Here is a 12,887-nt window from a genome sequence, read left to right on the forward strand (position 1 = left end):
GCATCCCATAATGTCACCTATGGCGCCATTACCTTGGAAAAATAGTTGTCGACGACGTAAATAATATTACAATATTATTTAATATATATTTAAATATTATACATAAAATTAGACAGTGGCCAATTCATCGTTACTTTAGATCCATTTCGTGGGTCGCTTCTCAGCCAGCAGCTTAACAGCAAAATAAAGCGAAAGTTGCGAACGAATCTCTGCTCCCACCGCCACGATACGCTGCCGAAAAATACCCTTTTCCCGATTCTCGAGACCGCCGGAATACCGGAGAACCGAAGCACAGAGCGAATTATGCCGATTGTGCCCCCCTCGGAGCCACGTCTCGGCGAGTTCGCCGTGAAACTAAAGAACAGTGTTTGCTTGCAGATGACAGTCGGCATGCCGCCGTCGTAGTCGACGCATTCATCCTGCATCTAGATAGCATCGCCGGAAATGAATAGGATCAAGCCGGAGCAGAAACGATCCGATTAGTGCGATCGCGGGCGCAGCGAAGACAACGATCTCGCGGAGGGGGGGAAACGGGCTGAAAAAAAAACCCTCTCTACAGCGCGCGAGTGCCGATCCGGCGAATAGAACAAAGGGGGGGAAGGGGAAATAATCGAAGATAAAAAAAAATCGAGCGCGAACGGTGCGCGAAAAGGGTTTTAGAGCGGGCTTCGCGTGCAGAGTAGCCGCGCGTTGCGCTCGCCGTTGGTGCAAGGAGGAGGAGGAGCAGCAGCTCGTACAACGACCGTGAGGGATGCGGCCCACAGCCGAAGGGTGGGGTCTTTGGGCACCGATAAGGCTTATCCGAAGATACGATGGCCGACTGCTGCTCGGCTGTTGTCGCCAGTCGTAGTGCTCAGGTGGCGTCGACGAGATCGCCGGTCGGTTTAACTCACGCTGATACCGCGGGTTCGCGCCTTTTCCACGTACGAGCGCCACGGTCGTCCCAGTCGCCGCAACCGCAACAGCAACAGCATCAGCAATCGCAGCAATCGCAGCAATCGCATCCGGTCGTTGATCGTGCCCGTCTGGTGGTCGGCGCTGAATTAACGGCGGTCACGGACATACAAGAGGACCTCGAGGAAGAGGAGGCCGTCTGAGCGATCGGAACGGAAAACAGGTTGGAACGCGGGCCCCGCGGCGAAACGATAAGAAGACCTTCCTCTTGATCCGCATCGAACACCCGCCACCCCGATCTCCGATCTCTCCCTTTTACTCCTGCAAAACCTTCCCAAGGTGTGGACTTCGGCTTCGCAGTGTCACGAGTCCGCGATACGCGGAATTTCGTATCCGAGCGTGTACGTGAAAGTGGTGTGCCCCCTTATCTTATCTCGCGCGATTGTTACCGCGATCGATGCAAAACAATTAATACGTTGCGCCGCGCGAACGGCGATAACGCTGGGCGTCTAGAAATTTCCAAGAGTGCTCGCAGGAGACATTTTGCAATATAGCAGGTGCGCCGCGCGGCTCCCAGGCCAGTGTCGTTGCAAAAGCGATTTCCACACCTCGGCGCGCGCTCCCTCTCTCCCCCGGACCCGGGCTTGTTCTCTCAAAGCGTCTCGAGATTTTAATTTGACGTTTTAACGCGCGAAGTGGTCAACGGTAAAGAGGAGAGGAAGGAAGGAGAGAGAGAGAGAGTGGACAGGAAAGTCGGTGCGGGCAAGGAGCCTGGCAGAACGGAGACGGGTAGGTGGCAGAACGGAGACAGCTAGCGACGCGAAGGACAAAAGTGTTAGAGGGTAATCCGAGAGAGCGAGTCGCTCTTTCCTACGGGCTTCAGCTCGCGGCCCTTCCATTCCCTTCCTCTCTCTTCCTCTCTCTCTCTCTCTCTCTCTCTCTCTCTCTTTCTCGCCGGCTCTCTTGGACTCCCTCCGGCCGCGTTCTTTCAGCCTCCAGGAGCCAGGCAGCTCGCGTGCTAAATTATTCGTAACCCCTTTGACACTTGACAGTGGTGGCAGTTCCGGTAATTGTACGTCTATCTTCGCCCACCAGGCCCGAGGTTTGACTTTCTTGCGCCCTCGTCGGCCCCCCGTCGGCCCCCGCGTCCCCCTCCGAAACTTCAATTCTTCGTTCAGGAAAATTCTTGCAGCCCGATCCGATTCCGGCGCGCGCTCTCTCTTCTGCCACCGGTTCGGTATTTCCCGGCGTTTTCTTTGCGCCGTCATTCGAGCGCGTTCCGTAGTTTACGTTCCCGGCTGAAAAAGAAAAGGCTCCGGTGCGCGCTGTATAGGGGAAACGCAAACAAGATATTTAAATGGTGTTCGGTGCGCGCGTAGTTTTTCCAGGTTAAAGCTGAACTGCTCGCGCTCTCTCTCTCTCTCTCTCTCTCTCTCTCTCCTCTGGTTTCGTTTAATTTCGCCGTTCATGCTCGCGGGCGTCGCGCGAAGCTTCTTCGCGAGAACACGGAAAAATTGCGGAGCGAATATTGGAGCGAGACCTGTCGCGGATCCCGTCCTCGTCTCATTCGAGCGAGTTTTCGTTTCGGATAAGTAACGAGGATTCGATCGCTTCCCGGGACGACGGGAGCTAATCGGCGAAACTGCGCGAAAGAGCTCGAACTACGCTAAGAAAACGGAGATCGACGGAAGAGTGGAGTGGCGGGGGAGGGAGAAGGGTAACCGGAATAAAGGGCGAGGGAAGGGTAACGCTATTGGAGATCAGCTGGTTCGCCTATACGAGACGAGTTTCTAATTAAACTGAAACTTTTAATTGACTCGTTGCGAAGCCGTTTCGCGCGCTCCGAGGTGTTCCACGTACGCGCGCTCTCTCTCTCGGAGCTATCTCTACGATCCTCCGATTTCACTCGCTTACGCCGGTGCTACGTCTTCGTGGACTCGACTTTCCCGGCTCCTTCCGCCGGCCGTAGGTCCGAGGAGGGACCTTCTTTACGACCACTTCGTCGTCGCGCCGGCTAATTAGAGATACAGAATCCGATCGCGCTCGCGCGCGCGCGCCGAAACCGGTGGAGAGAACGGTTCGCCAAAATTCGATGTCTCGACGGCGACGCTTTTACCTCCGTGTTTCAAAAGCGGCGAATTTCGACGAAATCGTGGAGAAAATATACCGATGTCTTTGGTTGAGACTGTATTTGGTGAGGTGATGCTTTTGGGGTTGCTAATTACGAAACGGAAATGATATAAATAAAGGAATATGGTGGATTAAAGAGAAAATGGAGACTCTGCGTAGGAAAATTATTGAATTGTACCTGAGTTCGATATCTTAATGTTTTTTATTATGGGAAATCGTAGGAGATTGAAACAATTATTACAATGTCAGAAAGATACAGTTAAAAAAATTATTTATGCTTTAGCCACGATTTATACTCTTGGTATACTCTTTGGTATAGTTCGAGCACACTATTCCTCTTTATAATAGCGTTGGCCTGATAGTAACCCGATCAATAATTAACGATTAAACTAACATAAAATCATGTTCACGATGAACTTGTTAATCCTGACTATGACAAAATATTTCGCCCTGCCAGGAGGACAACTCGAATGAGCATGACAGCTATTTTCACAGAAATTTTTAATAGTGACGTGCCGAGCTCGTTACGCGTTACATCGTTACAGCGACCATATGTTAACACCTCGAATTTGCAAACTTTACTTTCAAACATTGCTGTAATATTTTTTATAAATAATGTACTAGAGGAGTCAGAATGTAAGATTAATGAATACGTCAATTATAAATTAATGAATAATCTAAGCATTAATAGCAGGGGAGAATCATTAATCATAATTAGCACAGTAATTATTAATCATATAATGATTAATATTCTTTGTTACGAGTACCTGAAAAATTTGCAAAAAAATCGATAATAATTATCAGTAACAATAATAACAATATCAGTAATAATAGTAATAATATCGATATCAATCGCAAACATTTTTTAGCAAATCCGCACATATTTTTCTTCCTGAATTGCAAATTACCGATCAATGACAACAAATTAGCAAACATAATCATAATTCCTGATTCGTTCTAGTAACAATTAATCGATGAATGACTACGATTACCATGATTACTGTTCGCAAACAACTACAAACGTCATCACAAAGTAAATCGATCACTGTCTTGAGATAATCTCGAGTTGATTAACACGAGATAAAAGCAGATATCATTGATAAAAATTCTCGTTTCCGGAATTTCGAATGAAAAGTTTCGGAACTTGACCCGCTTTTGTCACGATTTTGTCAAAACAATTATTGAGTACTTTCCATCGATTTCTAGATCGATTTCCATAATTTATTTCCATGATTTATTTCCATGATTTATTTTCATGTTTTTTAAAAAAAACATCGATAGTCGATAGTCCATCGATCGAAGATAACATCGGTGACGATCTGTTTTCTGTTTTTCCAGCGATTCGAGGAACTACGATAACTGGGACCCGACAGCTTCGTCGTCGATCGTCTCGTTAGGAATCGGCCCAGGCGAGGAGCGTTCGCTAGGAGCGAGCTACCAGTGTCCGTGCGGTGTCCTTGGATGAACAAAAAAAGTGCTCGGGAAAATTGTGCCGGGAAAAGTCGGGAAATCTCGAGAGTGAATCGTGAAAATCGAAGTGTATCATAAATATATATATATATATATAACCGGAACGTCGGTGAAGTAAAATTGGAGAAGTGCGTTTTCCAGTTCGATCGATATATCGAGAAAAGGAGGGAGAGAGGGAGAGAGAGAGAGAGAAATAGAAAGAAAGAAAGAGTTAGGAAAAAGGGAAGAGTTGTTCGTACGCGTAATCCGGTCGAGTTTGAGGGTTGACGCCTTCAAACCGGAAACGACGTGTAATCCTGTCTTCCTCAAGGATAAGCGAGGCAGAGGGTAGGAGGCACCGTGACCCGGTCGCCAAGAGGACTCCCATGAAAATGTTACAATCGCTGACCGCTTTAGCGGGTAAGATCTCGCCCGGCTCGCCGACCGACAGCAACGCGAACAAGGTGCACATGCATAACAACAACAACAACAACAACGTGGTGCACCACCATCATCCGTACGCGAAGCAGCAGACGCTGCAGCCGTCGCCGTCGTCGCACTCCAGCAACGGCGACCAGAAGGAGAACACGTGAGTAACCGCCAGTTTTTTATTTCAACGGCGATCATCTCTTCGATCTCCCGTTCGGCGCAAATCGACTTCCGATTGTAAAACTGTTTTTTCCTAGAGTTTGGTAACTCGAAGTTATCTCAGCCAGGAAACCGAGATGTTTCTTCCGATTCATAATCTTTCGATTTTTTATTGTTTTCGATAGACTGATTTAAGGGCAGGCGCTTATCTGCTCAACTATTTATTAAATATGATAATAATAATAGAGAAATTAGTTCAAGAAGCTGATATAGCAATTTTTAATCAGTTATTTGTTTTTAATAACTATATACTCGTTATAACAGAAATTATGGTAGTTTAACGAGAAAAGAAGGAATTAAACATGTACAGTATAATCACACTGATTTACACTGCTTACGAATTAATTTCAACACAGTTATTCTATTAGTGTATAATACAAAAGTTATTTTAAAAAACTAATATAGCAATTTGTAACTAGTTACTTTTTTTAATAACTGTACTTGTACAAATTGTGGTAATTAAACAAAACTGACATAACCTGACATCTCAAATAATCATACAAAGATTATATTAAAATGCTGATATAGCAGTTTGTAACCAGTTATTTATTTTTTAATAACTATACTAGTACAGATCGTGGTAGTTAAACGAGACAAGAAGGAACGAAGCATATACAGTATAATTACACTAATTTACACTGTTTTGAAACTAATTTTCACACAATTAACTATTTAATGACATTTCATGGTCTCCACTTCAGTATCAAATATAATTTCAAGTATTCCAGTAAAGTAATTTCTGCTAAGCTTCCTGTCTAAAATAAAACTTCATGGAAAATCTCCAACAGAGATTCATTGCATCACATAACAGGTCGGCCTTTTTTACGGCTCCCCGTGCATCATTGCACGCTCCTTTGCGGTCGACTGTTACGCGACAACTCCAAGGTGAGCACAAGAAAGTGCACGTGAAATCCAACGGTTGAACCACGGAAAAATAATTAATATTCCATCCGAGGTAGTCTCGTTTTTGAAGTCGTTCGTTAAGCATCGATCCTCGCGGAGGAGAATTATATCTCGGAGGTGTTGGAGAACCACGAAATGCGAATGGAAATTAAAGCTCGTTTCATACACGCTACTTTCTCCCATTATCTTATAACTCGCGCAGCTGCTGCGTGGGTAAAGCTTCGCTTAATGGAAAGGCTGACCCCCGGGAATACGCGAAGCGGTTCTTTCCGCTCGGCGGAAGGGACGAGCGAGCGCGGCGGAACTACCTGTGGCAATAAAGTAATCGCGACAAGATATCGAATCCGAGTGGCTCGTTGCTGCATCGGAATACTTGAATTTAGTGACACGTTCCTCGAGATTCGTCGTTGTCTTTCACACCTCGCGTTCTTCTTCGTTATTGTCTCGATTATTTTTCAAAGCTCGCGTCCGTTCTTCTTTTGTTTCATTCACCAATGGCACTGCTCTGGTAATTGATAATTTTGCCACTTAATTCCTTTTATTTTATTGGATTATTATATACGGTATCTCGGAAAGCTGAGTACAAATTAAAGCATTAAAACCTTGACATAACCTAATTTGTCTCTCTTTATTAATTTTGCTTTTGTATATTATCTTTCCTTTACTTTAGCAATGGCACCGGTTGTATTTCTGATAATTTTGCCATTTAGTTCCACTTATTTTATTATATTATTACATACAGTGTCCCGAAAAAAATTGTACAAATGAACATTAGAACCCTGACATAACCTAATTTGTCCCTTTTCATTAATCTAACATAACCTTAATACTAACATAACTCTAACTTTCCATTGTTTTAGCAATAATACTGCTCTAATAATTTTGCCACTTAGTTCCACATATTTCACTGAATTATTATACACGGTGTACAAAGGAGCACCGCTCGATCTTCCAAGAAAAACTGTGAAAGGAACGCGAAGCAACTTTTTCGTTCGGCGTTTAGTTTTCGGGAAAATAGAGTTTGAAAATTCGCTTTGTACACGCGCTCTTACAAGACACGGTTCGTCGAGCGACGTATACACACACATATATATCATATACATACACGTTGCCTATAGCTGCAACAGCGCATGTACAAAGCGGAATTTCAAACTCGATTTTCTCGAAAACTCGGCCCGAAACGAAAACAGTCATTCTGCATATTTTTTTTACATATATATATCTTCCCGTGAGAAATTCAGCAAAGGAGCACGCAACAAAGGATCGTACACATACACACACACCCGCACGAATAAAGTTATAATATTTATTTTTCCCGGGAAACCGTTCGCTCGTTAAAATTCTAAAATTCCAAAGATATCCGCCAGGGCATCGATGCCGGACACGAAAGAAATTCTATTGAACGTCAAACTAAATATTTGAGGTCGCTTTACAACGTTGCCCGCTGGTATTTTTACAAAATTCAGAACTTTATAGATAATACCGTGTAAAAGTGTGTCGAACAAAAAGACAGGTATTTATTTAGCCGTCTAAACAGTTTCGACAAAATTCTGTCGACGACCAATGGCGGATCGTTCTCGCTCTCTTCCCCCCTCTTTTCGTTGCTTTGTGGTTTTTATTTGCGGAGGGTTAATAGTTAAACTTTCAACAATTTTTAAATCTAAGCTTTGGCGATGACTATTAAAAATAATTTAATTACAGTAATTTTAATGGCGCTGCAGAGTCGCCACCCTAGTTAATATTTCCGTTAATAACCATAAGGCTTAACAGCCACCATTGCAAATGTTTACGGTTTCCCGACCGTCGATTGCGAATCGTCCGCCGCGAATAAATCGCTCGGACGCGCCCTCTAAAAATAGTGTTACACCGCGGCGGAATCGTCGCGCGATATCGCGGCCCAGACCCGCGCGTTCTTACGCCGAAAACCTTCCGGGAGGGGGGATCGGCGCGCCGCGGAATTCAATATCACCCCGAGAGCAAGAAAAAAGAAAATACGATCGAGAAAGTAGGCGCGCGCCTCTGGTGTGAGAAATTAATTTAGACGTACACCGAAACTCCGGATCCTTATGTTCCGTAACGGAAGGCCGTTACGCCTGCAGAATTCTCGGTTCCCCGGTCCACGCTCGAGGAATTCCGCCCTTCGAATATCGCGTTTTACGTTAGCCGGGTGCATATTTTAGAGAGATCTGCTCGACGGGGGGTTGTAGACGAAGGAGATCGGGGGGAGGAAAGGTGAGGACGGGGACGAATCGAGAGACAGAGGGAAAGACAAAGAGAGAGAGAGAGAGAGAGAGAGAGACAGACAGAGAGAAAGAGAGGCAGAGACAGAGAGAGACAGAGAGACAGACAGAGTGAGAGAGAGAGAGAAATATAAAGAAAGACAAAGTGAAAGAGAGAGAGAAATATAGAGACAGACAGAGAAATATAGAAAAAGACAGAGTGAGAGAGAGAGGGAAATATAAAGAAAGGCAACGTAAAAGGGAGAATGAAATAAGAAAGTGAGAGAAAGAGAGAGAAATATAAAGAAAGACAAAGTGAAAGAGAGAGAGAGAGAAATATAGAGAAAGACAGAGTGAAAGAGAGAGAAATATAAAGAAAGGCAAAGTGAAAAAGAGAGAGAAATATAAAGAAAGACAGAGTGAAAGAAAAAGAGAAATATAAAAAAAGTCAGAGTGAGAAAGACAGTGTGAGAGAGGGAGAGCGGGAAAGAGGGCCGGCGAAATAAGGAGGAACGAAGGAAGGAGGGGCGGGAGGTAGAGGGCCGGCGAAATAAGGAGAAGGACCGAGATAAAGATAGAGAGAGGCCCGCTCGGAGAGAAATGTTGCACGGAAGAACCGGAGGGCTGGCCTCGGCTAGGTCTCCTCCCGCATCGAGGAATGTCGCCAAGTTATTTTAGGCTTTCGCTCCCTTCCTGCTCCGCGGAGGCCGTCGTGCGGGTCGCGTTTACGCGACGTAACGAAATAATGAAGAAGGGCACGACGACGTATCGCGTTCTTTACTGTCTCACCGCCGACGGAGGAACGGCCTCTCACACCCCAACGCTCGGCAACCCCCGCGGACCGGGTGGAACAACGCCGACAAAAGGCGACCGTAATTTTTCTCCGAATTTCATCTTGAGCCCCCTCTCCCCCACCCCTTCCCGTACCACACGTTGATTCTTCCACGGGAGAGACAATGCCCAGAATCCGTCGGCGAAGCTTCCCTGCAATGCGCTTCTAGCAGGTTATTTTGCTAACTATCGCGTAATTTTTGTAATAAATATTTCATTCTCTCGAAATTTAATTCTATCAATATTTAAGTCTACGTTGTTCGATATTTACTAGTTTATAGGGTTTAGTAGTTTATAGGGTTCAGATCTTTTTATTAGGATGCCGAATAGGGTTTGCGAATATTTTTCTGTTTTGTTAATAGGGAGGGGTGTGAATAGTTTAAGAAATTGAATGTTTTGTAAAAGGTGTATTTTGGAGAAATAGATATAAAGTGGGTGGAGAGAATAGTGAAGTGGAGATAAAGGATAATAACCATGGATAATAATCAACAAGTTTTACATTAATGAAGTAAGTTAGTAACTAAACTACGTGTCTTTAGTTGACACTGTAAAAAAGAGTTAGAATAAATTCATTTCACCCTGAATTTCCGAATATTATCTGATACTCTCCCTCACATGATAATCTAAGACATCTATTATATATAGAAAAACCTGTTGAAAATGTGAATCCTATAAAGTACAATGCCGGCCATGATAAACGCGATTCCTCGATCCGGTTGCCGCGACGCGCGCGGAAGCTGGGCCACGTCGGCCCCGTTCGCGGAACACACGTCGAATGTCGTCTGTTCCGCGATACTTTCCCATTTGCCGTCGGCGAGGTTAATAAATGTACACTTTCGGCCAGGCTAAGCACACGCGTTTACGCTCGATGCAAGAGGGCGAGCACTGTATCAAGTTGCCCCGTAAATTCTCCTTAATAGCTAATACCACGGAAAGCCGCGCTGCCGGCTCATGGAATAATAAGATACTGGCGCGATGAGTAGTTAATTACGGGAAGTGTCGGCGCGATCAGCGCGAGCGGAGCTCTCTTCCCCGGAGCGGGGCGGGGCGGGGCGGTGAGAGCGCGGGGCGCGCGGAGTCGGAGCGTGTAAGTTCGCGAAGAGGCGCTTAACGCGTGTAGGGTGCCCGATAGGCGGGCACGGTTAAGTGATACGTACGGCTCGAGGGTGGAATACGCTTAACAAAAGGGTCACCGCGGACCCTAAAGGTCCTGGCGACCCTTCCCGGCCCTGTCCTGCCCCCCCTCCTCCTCCCCCCGTTAGGGTTAGGGTCTTCTTATCTAGATCCGAATGCTTTACCCGCTCGGGGGAACTACATCGAAATTAATTTCTGACTGTCGGCGCGAGTCGAGCTTCTCTATCTCTTACCCCTCGGCGACGGTGGAAACAGGCATGCGCGCGCGAGCGCTCGTCTGCTACGTCATGAATTACGCAAATATTTGTTACTCGTTCGTACACACGAACGACGTCTTACCTGGGCTTATCGCGGTGTCGTGACGGATCTAGATCCACGGCTGATAAAGCCTCCCTCTCCCTCTCCCTCTCCCTCTCCCTCTCGCGACGATCGTGTGAGCCTCCGCTTGTGCGGGGAACGACTCTTGCATGTTCTATTATTATCAAATTTGTCTACCCACTTTATCAGAGGATTCCCCTCGGTGCATGATAACGGGCGCAGCAACCGTGTCGCTTTGGAAATATATCGGTGTTTTCTTTATTCAACTCCTCTACGTGTTCGATAACAGCTCTCTGATACACGACGCCTAATTGGCTGTCTAGACGCCGGGCTCGTATAACGCGCTCTTGAGGATGGAGTTTTCGAGAGAAAAAAAAGTGCATTGAATTATTCGTATTGTCGACCGAATTGGGCGATGTTACCCGTGGCATAGCGTGGTCGAGTTTGCCAAGAGCTTTAGATTCGGGACAGCTGGCAACAATGCGCGGAAACGTATCGTGCACAATAATCGGATTCCGTGTAATCAATTTTAACATCTTCGACGTGGTCGGTGAAGTAAGAAGTAAGAAGGTATTTTTAAAAATGCAGTGACTTTCGAACTGAACTGTACTGACTAAATGTATTAAATTTTTTAAAGATGTTAATGTGGTAATACTTTTCTTTAATACTATTTTTTTAATTTTGCTATTATTTCGAATTGCATAATAATCTGACGTATGTTTCATTGGCATACTGAAAATTTTATAAAAATTAGTTAACAGAGAGTCAAGTTATAGGTGTTGGAAGACATAAAAATCTGTAAATTTCTCACTATTATTGGTCGATAGTATAAAAAATGATAATTTATAACAGCGTGTTCTGTTTTCTATACGAATCATTGAGATCTGTGAAAGCAGATTCGAATATATTTTTTCTCTGTCATCTCAAGATCTAGTAAAACTTAAAAAGGTATTTTAATTGTTGTAAAGTAAATATTAAAGTGAAATGCTAGATCTACTAGAAACTTTTGTTCGATGATATTATTTTAAGTTCATATTCTTGCTACGTTCTTCAAAAATTGCATTTATAAATTACAATCACACTGACAGCATACACTATAATAATACAGAAACTATACAGTATAATAACGCATATCAAAATTTATTATTTTCTTCCATATCAAGAACAAAATACAGACCTAATATTCGATTCAGTTTCGCGAGACTCGCCGCGTCTTAAAACCTGTGCGAAGACTTTCGTCGGCCTCCGTATCCGTCGACGATACGACGACTGACGCCACAGAGCGGATAAGCGGCCGTTGATCGATTACCGTATCAGAAAGCGAGGCGACTCGGCGAGTTAGCACGGCTCCCAAGAAAAATGAAATCCGCGATCGTTGGACAACAGCGTCTGAGCCCCTTTCATCGGGCCGATCTCGAGCCCGGAGGACGGAATCCCGCAAGCATTGTTGTCGCTGTCAAAAGCAGATACGGAAAGCTGTTAAAATCCGCGTGAACTTGCAACAGCGCGACTCTCTCTCTCCCTCTCTCTCTCTCTCTTTCCTCGAAATCTTTCGAGAAGCTATTCGCGAGGACGGAGACGTCTCTGGAGAAGATCCCGCTAACAATGTCCAACTCCACGCGTTTTCTATCCTTTCGAAACTTCGGCCCGATCCCTAACTCCCGTTCGCTGATCATCCCGGAACTTCGTCGGATTAGAAGCACCGTTAGAAAACTATGCGAAAGTTCGAAGACGTCGGCTCTCTCTCACCCCCCACCCCCACGCCACCCAAAGACGATTCCTGAAACATTTACAGCTCCGTCGGGAAGCAACCCCGGGGCCCGGTAGCCGAACTTTCCGCCGTTTATTTATGGTTTCCCGTGGTGTTTAATCTTTTGTAAATAGATAGCGGGACGCGTTAATCGTTCGGCCAGGGTTTCGCCGCGTTGCTCCGCTGAATTCGCGGCGAACGGTGCTCGAGAGGCGAGAGATCGACCGTAAAGAAGTATCATCCAAGAAATCCGACAAATCCGACAAATGCGCCGGATGCTGCGTAACTCACGGCTATTTACAAACCTCGGACCGTGCCTTCTCTATATCTCTCTCTCTCTCGGTTTCTCTCTTTCTCTCTCTCGGTTTCTCTCCCAATTCCTTTCCAATTCTTTCCCCGCTAACGCCGTTGCCGGCGAGTAAGCGTGTCGTCGCCGCCGTTGCCCGTTCACGAGACACGTACCGCCCGCGGTATTGTCGGACGGCTCCGGCGCAAAGCTCCAAATTGTGTCGTTCCCGCGTGTTCCATGTGCCGCCGACCATGAACCATCCCTGTTCCCTCTCGTTTTCCTCATTTTCCCCACGTATTTCCTCCTTTTCTCGTTCCGCTTA

At 45.5% G+C, this 12,887-nt stretch overlaps 1 protein-coding gene across 10 annotated transcripts in view; it reads left to right on the forward strand.

Annotated features, from left to right (window-relative positions):
- The first annotated feature begins 383 nt into the window (after positions 1-383).
- LOC144471129 (CUGBP Elav-like family member 1-A) overlaps positions 384-12,887 on the forward strand; it is a 359,655-nt gene continuing 347,151 nt past the window's right edge. For all 10 annotated transcript variants that reach the window (XM_078182896.1, XM_078182905.1, XM_078182914.1 and 7 more), the window contains exons 1-2: positions 384-1,117; positions 4,363-5,062. In XM_078182896.1, the coding sequence (XP_078039022.1) occupies positions 4,860-5,062 (203 nt within the window). In that variant the 5' untranslated portion in view covers positions 384-1,117; positions 4,363-4,859. The remainder of the gene's footprint in view (positions 1,118-4,362; positions 5,063-12,887) is intronic.

Source organism: Augochlora pura, chromosome 1 (assembly GCF_028453695.1).
Source record: "Augochlora pura isolate Apur16 chromosome 1, APUR_v2.2.1, whole genome shotgun sequence".
NCBI classification, from domain to species: domain Eukaryota; kingdom Metazoa; phylum Arthropoda; class Insecta; order Hymenoptera; family Halictidae; genus Augochlora; species Augochlora pura.